The 8,793-nt window shown below is 38.3% G+C and overlaps 1 protein-coding gene across 2 annotated transcripts; it reads right to left on the reverse strand.

Moving 5' to 3' along the window:
- Positions 1 to 4,290: 4,290 nt before the first annotated feature.
- Positions 4,291 to 7,280, reverse strand: mrpl27 (mitochondrial ribosomal protein L27). 2 transcript variants are annotated; one of them, XM_082545448.1, is made up of 4 exons: positions 7,180 to 7,280; positions 6,563 to 6,691; positions 6,039 to 6,106; positions 4,291 to 4,969 (listed from the first exon to the last, which is right to left on the reverse strand). In XM_082545448.1, the coding sequence occupies exons 1-4, from the start codon at positions 7,217 to 7,219 to the stop codon at positions 4,763 to 4,765; spliced, it is 444 nt and encodes a 147-aa protein (XP_082401574.1). In that variant the 5' UTR covers positions 7,220 to 7,280; the 3' UTR covers positions 4,291 to 4,762. The 2 variants fall into 2 exon arrangements, with proteins under 2 accessions (XP_082401574.1, XP_082401573.1); XM_082545447.1 differs by having other exon boundaries at positions 7,165 to 7,268.
- Positions 7,281 to 8,793: the final 1,513 nt, after the last annotated feature.

Raw genomic sequence — 8,793 nt, forward strand, 5'->3', positions numbered from 1 at the left:
CCTCTCTCTCTCCCTCCCTTGAAGTCAACTTCCTGAAGGCCTTAGTCATGGAGTGCACACATGATTATGGCCTAATGATGTTCACCTGAATGGAGTTGAACCATCTGATGAGAGCGGGGGGGCAGTGGGTTGAATTTTCAGTTTGATTTGATTTAGTTAGTTGGGATATTGCTTAGCTGGGGGGTGTTTTGTAATCAGATATTTGTGAGGTGTGTCAAAAATAACCGCAGTATTTCACTGTATAGGTTTTTGTAGCTGGGCTATGTGGGTGGGAAGACCTTTTACATTTTATTGGTGATGGTATGACCAGCATCTATTTAAGGAGGGGTTTGTTGAGAGGCTTGTGTGGTTATTTTTAGATGTGTTGCTGGTGAGCATGATGGAAAACCTCTGTACCATAAAAAGAGAGAATATATTCAAAGCTTAGAAAACAATTGAAGGCTCGTGTGGTTGTTTTTTTCCATTTGGTCCCCTTCACATTGTCTTGCCACCCCTACAATACTGTTTAATACATTCCATATACCTCTTGTGTTATCTTTGTGCTCTAACCTTTTAATGTAATACTCTCTTTTACAGGATCTCATTATATTAGTTAATTTATTTTTGTAAGTTTTATACCTCCTTTCAGTTTCTATGGTTCTCTTTTTTTTATGAATTCTCGATATAGGGTATTCTTTTTTTTTGCTGGCATTTTGTAGTCCTTTAGTTATCCATGGTCTTCCTACATAGTTGTGTTTCCTGTTGATTTCAATTACTGGGCAGTTTTTTTTTTTTATCAAGTAATGTGTTAAATGTTCTTAAAAATACTTTGTAAGCTTTATTGACTTCTGTTTGTTCATATATAATATTCCAATCTTGCTTTAAAAGTTCATTTCTAAGACAGTTTAATGTCTTCTCTGTTCTTATTCTTTTGTAAATAATCTTGTGTCCATCGTTCACTTTATAATGGCAATTATAAGATGCAAAGACAGGTAAATGGTCACTTATATCGTTGATTAACAGCCCACTTTTTATCTTTCCTTCTATTATATTTGTAAATGTATTATCTAATAGAGTTGCGCAATGAGATGTTATTCTGGTCGGTCTTGTTATCAGTGGAAATAAACCCATGCTGTACATGGAATCAATAAATTCTTCTGCACTCTTATTATGATTTGGATTCAATAAGTCAACATTAAAGTCCCCACAGATAAACATTCTTTTCTGATTTATATTTGTAAATAAGTCCTCCATATTATCCTTAAATATCTCAATCTTAGATCCTGATGTTCTGTATATACAACTGACAATTAGGTTTTTCCCTTTTTCCATACTTATTTCCACTGATAAACATTCCATCACTCCATCAATAACAGTCGTCACTGTTCCCATTCTTTCGTACTTTAGGTTTTTATCAGTGTAAAGTGCCACCCCACCTCCTTTCTTGTTGATCCTGTCTACATGAAGGAATTCATATCCATTTATTTTAAAGTCTTCTTCTTTTCCAGGAGTTATCCAGGTCACCTTGAATGGCTGTTCAAACTGTGTTATGTAGTCTTTGATGGATTGAAAGTTTGCATATAAGCTTCGACTATTAAAGTGGACCATTGTTATACCCTTTTATACCTTGATTTTCTTTTTAAGTTGCTCATTTGTATAATAATTGCATTCATTTGTCTTATTGTTAAAGAAATCACAATCAGGATCTATGTTGCTGTCATACACCAATGTCTTATTTTCAATATCTATATGAGTTGTTAGTTGAAAACTGTCAGACGTCTGAGTTGGTTGTGCAGCTTAGACGGTCCCATCATATTTAGCACTGCTTTGCATTCTGATTTAGCAGTTATATTTTTCTATATTATATTATTATATATTTTCTGTCATCTCTTTGATGACTAGAACCTTAGCCTGCACTGGTGTTCCATTTAACTTAATGAATATTTTACAGTCTGACGTCCAAGTTGACTGTATTTTCTTCTGTTTTCTTAATATTCTTGCAGACTTCTCAGTCCGGTTCTTAGAAATGCTGCGATAACTTTCTATATCCATTTCCTGCTTTGTGAGCAGCAGCAGTTTTCTTTTTGACTTGATGCTTGTCAAGTTAAAGGTCAAACCCTTGTTGGAGATTTTATACTGTATGTACACTGATAACTTGTTAACTTGATTTTATTAGTCTGAGCATTAAAAAGCTAAAGCACATCATTACACACTAGGAGGCTAAAAATATTAACCCTAAAATTAACCCGTTTTTCTGAAATTATTTTGTTATTGTGTGCAAATAGAAATAATTTATGCTCTCTAAGAAAACAAATAAACTGCTATATTTAGAAATCCTATGTTGAAAGTCCCCTTGCTTTGTTGAAAAAAGCAGTTTTAACCAAAACATGAAGTTTCATTGGATGTTTTATCCTCATCTGTAACAGGTGAGATAGATGTGCCATCTTGTGGTTGTTTTTTTTTACTTAATTAGATATAAAAATAGAGCACCAGAAAAAAATATCAACCCTTCATTTCAAATCAGACCTCTTTGTACTTTTTAGTACTCCAGCTTCCATCAGACAGTAAACACCGTTTTGTGGAGTTTGCATAAAACTGATCCACCATACTTGAGATTGTTCCTTTCACAGTTTTGCTGAATGTAAAGCTGTGCAAATGATTCTGGGTCAGAAAAGCTTCCCTGCATTCTGCAAGTGTCCACATATAGGAGAATATTTTAGGCATACTGTTATAAACATTTTAAACATTCTCTAGCATATTAAAGAGTATGGTTGGGTAAACGAGTGTTTGTTTGATTTTATCCAATTCTAATCAACCTAGTTACATTCAAGCTATAAACAAAACCACCTACTTTCCACTTGTGACACTTCTTGGTTAATTAATTATTGGAGTAAATGCACCATTTTTCCTTTACATATTTTTCTGTCCTAATGCTGATCACACCATCACTAAGCTGGTTCTAGATTAGTGATACTAGGAATTAGGCATTGGATGAAAAGAAGTATATACAGCAAGTAAAATGAACATTGAACGTGTCACCAGATTTCCAGATGAGTATATTTGTAAATGTGCTATTGACTTGAAATTCTCAACTCATCCAATCCACACATGCAACGAAATCAAACCATAGATGTCCATAAATTAAATCATGTGTATTAATGAGAAATGACACTGGAAAAAAGTACTGATAACGCTTACTGAAATGTATTTAATACTAAAAGCGTATGTTGGTGATGACAGCTTTAAGATGCCTCCTGTATGGAGAGGTTAGTCCCATGCATTGCTCAGGCGGGATTCACTCATTTGTCCACAGTCAGGTTCTGTGGGCCCCTTTTATGAACTCTGAGCTTTAGTTCTTTTCATAGATTTTGGATTGAGGTCAGATGATTAGCTGGGTAATTCTTGCAGCTTTATTTTCTTTGTCTGAAACCACATAAGAGTTTCCTTGTCTGTTTGGGATCATTCTCTTGCTTAAATGTCCACCCTTCAGCCTTTCTTCAATTGTGCCATGGTGAAAAATGACCACACACCATGATGACACAGGTTTGTCTAAATGTTGTTCAGCAAGCTTTCAACCTGCTTTTTCTCATTAATGGAGTCTTGCATGGTGAGCATGCACACAAGCCATGGTGGTTGAGGTACTTACTGTTTTCTTTCTTTTTTTTGCAACAAAAGATCCAAAGATTTTGAAAGTACTCATTGGTTTTGCCCATCATGAAACCTTGGTAACAAGATACCTTATTAAGGCCATCACCTGGGACTGAACCAGCTGATATTAATGTGCACTAAGTGGCAGGATTGTTTTTTAATCACTGATAGATTTCAGCTGGTGTCATGACTTTTCACACCTTCCTTCCTTTTTTCTATGTTTAATACACTTTCCCTGTGTCATTTTTCCATTATTAGACATAATTTATTGACACTTATGGTTTGATTCCTTTGTATGTTTGGAGCGGATGAGCTGATACTGACGTCTGGTGAGAATTTAATGTCATTAAAACCTTTAGAAATATATTTACTTAGAAAATTGGTGGCATGTTCAATTACCTGGTGTAAGGACACTATAGTTGACCCTGTTGCACAACTATAACAATAGCAGCAGATCCCTCTGTCAGTAAACAGAAGCCTATTCACAATCAAAGAGTAAGGACAAATGCAGACAAGTCATATCTCCTATACGACTTTGTGCAATGTCTAGAAATAGATTTATTTTTTTTGCCCCTTTAAAAACTTACATGGGTACCTGTAGAGTGCTTTTCTACTCTGAAAACTCACAGCACTTAAACACAATAAGGCTCTTGACACAACTCATTCAATGTAAGACTTTCACATAGAAAACTTTAATACACTAAATATATGTATATTCAGTATGACACCAATGATGCCTCAGTTCAGTCTGATGGGAATTCCTGTGTGAACTGAGTCCAGTTTACAATCATAATTTACTCTCTTCACTTTACTTGTCATGTACTGTACATTTATTTTCATCACACTTCCTGTATCATGGACTACTGGAATGACACCATGAAATATTGGATTCATACCAGTTTTAACTCTCGTCTCAAAGACTTACACCGAATGAAACAACAGATGTCTTTCTTCATTTCTGTTTTGTAAAGAAATTGTAAAATTATTTTGTTTATAAGTCAGACTGAGAGAGTCGTGTAACTCCAGGGATCCCAGGAAAGATCTTTGAGGTCAGCAGCCATCCTCTTGAAATCCAAGTCAGGGTGAATCCTAAACAATCCTGACCAACATATGAATGAGCTCTATGTGCTCAGTTTTAGACCATGTCCACTAGCTTGAATTTACCCTCCTGCTTGACTGGAAGGACATTGATGAAAGTCTTGTAGAGGACGGCTCCTCTTGGCAGCTTGGTGATGACCTGAGTAGCCTCTGGGCTCCGTGGTGCTGGGACATAGACCTCCTTAGTGAACCTGACATAGCCATCCTCCAGAGCAAAGAGTGTCTTGTTGGTTCCCATTCCAACCTTCAGGGCAAGGAAAAAGGACCAGCAGTGAAACAAGATGAAAAGCAGTTACACCAGCTCTTCACTGTCTGCCACAGCTCACTAGGGATGGGTATTGATAAGATTTTCACGATTCCATTTTCGATTTTGTTTAACGATTCGCTTCTTTATCGATTCTTATTTTTAAAAAAGGAGAACACTAAGGTCGATTAGCTTAGAACTTTGTTTTAGATCTTCTCTTTGAACAACTTTTAACATAAATTATTCTGTAGCAATTACACAAGAATATCCAGTAATGTCCCTGCCTACAATTAAACACATTCACTTACTGAAAATCATCTGCTGTGGCAAATGGGTGCAAGGCTTTGACCACAAACTGAGTCACTGCTCGGTGACATTCGTCTATCCTGGCCTGAAAGGAGACGCTAACGGTAGACTGCAGCGAGAACTGCCAGCATCTGAGCCAGACTCTGTCTGTCTCTCTCATCATGGTCACCTAAATGCACAGTAATGGCAGGTTTTGTAATAAGGCAGATCGTGCTATCATAATATGCACTGTTGATTATTTATCTGCCGCATTAACGGGAGAGGACGTGCAAACGTTACCGCTGCTGCTGGGCTGAGATTCACGAGTCCGGAGCGGAATTAAAAACACGACATTCATTTAAGGTCATTGCGTGTTTTGTGAGCAAATGCTTTTGCATATTCATAGTGTTTCCTCCCTTAAATGAAATATCTACTTTGCAAGTTGTCCTGTTGTCATCTGTTCTCGTAAAGTATAACCAAACTTTTGTGCGTTTGAGCTGCTTAGGCGTTGTGTTTCCTGCCAGGTAAATGACGCTCCGCAACGTGGTGACGTCATTCGGGGCGACTGGAACCGATAAGGGAATCGTTTGCAAAAATGGCAAACAATTCCAAGGAATTGAAACAGTGGGAACCGGTTCTCAACAAGAACCGGGTTTCGATACCCATCCCTACAGCTCACAGTGCCACATGGAACTAACTGTTGACAGTGTGGTGTTAAGATGAAACTTTTAATTCTAGGCTGAAAGTCCATCACACCAACATTTTTGGATAGTGTGCAACTTACATGAGCTCCTGGGTGATACCGCATCAGCCTCTGTGTTGCAAGGATGTTACCAGCATGGACAAAGTTTCCTACCACACGGAAGAGGGGGAAAAATAAAAAATTAATTCCAGCCCCGACCTTTTATGCCAATTCTAGCTATTGTATACACTTCTTGCTTACGCTATGAAAAGTCAAATTCAGCAATGCCACCAGTTTTAGAAGCCATCAGTGACATGTGTCAAGTGTCTGTATTGCTGTATCACTGCATTCTTCTGAATTTCTCAGTCTGACAAATGCTGCTCATATCATAATAACAAAAGCTAAACATGAAACCAATATAAACTAAACTGAATTGAGCAGACCCATTCTGGAAAAAACCCCACAAGCAAACATTAAAACTAAATGCTAATAAAAACTAATGGAAAGCACAAAAATACATTAACTGTCCCACATCCTGTTAACTTCACCTGCACATCCCAATACTGCAGGCTAGAACAGGTCCTAACTTGGAATACAAATATATGGATATAATTGTTTGCTGCTACCATCTTGTTTCTTGAAGCCATATCTTCTTCCAGGGCTCTTTCCTCCGAGGTTCTTGCTGCTGCCGCCGGCTTTCTTAGACGCAAACCTCACCGAGTCCAGCAGAGAGAGCTGACCAGGTACCAACAAACCTGAAATCAGAACAACAAGCGCGTTCACTTGAGTTTTTTTCGCTTTAAATCCAGTTTCGGCACGTGACACTTTTTAAAAAAAATCTATATGTAGGACATGATATTGCCCCACTATTATGCCCTGACTGTTACCTAGTGGTATGAGGTCTTCAATCAACACACAGGGTTAGCTTACAGTGAACACGATCTACATTGCATTTATTGAGACGTGTCCCACGTATCTTAAACTAGCAGAACTGAGGAGAATCAATAAACTGCATCAACAGTGACGTGTACGTTAATATTTTAAAAGAACAAATCCTATTCGCTCTTCATTTGATCTGCATCGTGACATTCAGCGCTACCTCACATGCAGACAAGTTAGGACACAGTGGTTGCCAAGTTACACTTCGACAGAAGCACTTGCGCAAACTTCAAAGCCGCTCGTGTGAGCAGTAATCTGTAATGTCCGTTTGAAAGTTTGCCGCACTCACTGAAATGTTTGATACCTGTTCTGGACTTGACCATTAACGACACCAGCGTAGCCATCTTGAGCAATGTTGCCTACGTCATTCACCCGCGTCACATCCGTTTACCTTTGCTACGTTCAAGTTCCTCAAGAAATACAGAAAAGTCCGAAATAGAGACCAAAATGCACTACTTCTTCTTCTGTTAAATGAACATATAAGTATACCTGTCCAACCTGTATTGCAGTTAAGATACGTGATTTCAGTTGACAAATAGATGCCTTTGTTTGTTTGTACATATGTTGAATAAAGGCTTGTTGGAAAACAAACAAACAAACAACTTATTCTTCTTCCTTCTGCTATTTCTGTTGGCGGTTTTCAAACAACGACGGTGCATTACCGCCACCATTTGGTATGGAGTGTGGACCGAAATTACTAAAAAAACAAAACAAAAAAAAGAAAAACCCATGGTGTGTTAAAGAGCACAATATGGCCTGCTGAGACACTTCTTGAGCTCTTTTGAAATAAATCAACAAAGTCCAGTTTCATTTTCATGTAACCAAATTTTTGGATTAGCTGTCTTCTCTCAACCTCATATTTCCGATAATGCACTAAATCACGCTCTATGGTCTCATCTTCTCTATTGCTGTCATATTTTCCTGTATAATGCTATCCTATTAAAAATAATGTGCTGTTTAAACCTGTATGCCCAAGTCAAAGATGTGATCTTCTCTATGCTGTTCCTTCCTGTGCTTCTCCTCTCTCCTACTTTCCTTTGGATTTTGTAAAACCAACCCAATTGAGTTGTCATAGCAGCAAATATACAACAAAGATCAAGCGCTCATAGAAAATGAGTGTAGAAACCAATGACTGTAGAAAACACAGTCATTGTTAGAAACAGGCACGGTGGCACGGTGGTTAGCACTGTTGCCGCACAGCAAGAAGGTCCTGAGTTCAATTCCACCATCAGGCCGTGGTCTTCCTGTGTGGAGTTTGCATGTTCTCCCCGTGTTTGCGTGGGTTCCCTCTGGGTACTCCGGCTTCCTCCCACCGTCCAAAAGACATGCAGCTTGTGGGGATAGGTTAATTGGATAATCCAAATTACCACTAGGTATAAATGTGAGTGCGAATGGTTGTCTGTCCCTGTGTGTTAGCCCTGCAACAGACTGGCGACCTGTCCAGGGTGTACCCCGCCTCTCGCCCCATGACAGCTGGGATAGGCTCCAGCGCCCCCCGCGACCCTGAAAAGGATAAGCGGAAGCGAATGGATGGATGGTAGAAACAGAGATTTAATTTCCTTTAATTCCATATTGTGCTGGTACCCACAAAAGTAACCATAAGTCCCATCAAACTGATTCTGTAAAGTGTTTGATGAATCTGCATTGTATGTGAGTTTAAAATAAAAACCGCGTCCTTTTTCTTCTGACCTGATCCAGATTAAATTGAGTTGCTTTCCTACTCACCATCCAGCCAAAGCTCTGTATTCCTCTTTTCTCTATTTCCCAGCTAATCTTGGATGATCTTGTTCATGTCCCTGTAGATTTGCCCAGTAGTTGAGTGTTAGCTGCTCTCTTCGGATTTTATCCTGCTGAATTATATGCTATACACCTGTAATCTAATACCTAACTAATAGTAATATTTGACTGTCTGTTAAAA

Source organism: Aulonocara stuartgranti, assembly GCF_965226115.1.
Source record: "Aulonocara stuartgranti genome assembly, chromosome: 8".
Lineage (NCBI taxonomy): Eukaryota > Metazoa > Chordata > Actinopteri > Cichliformes > Cichlidae > Aulonocara > Aulonocara stuartgranti.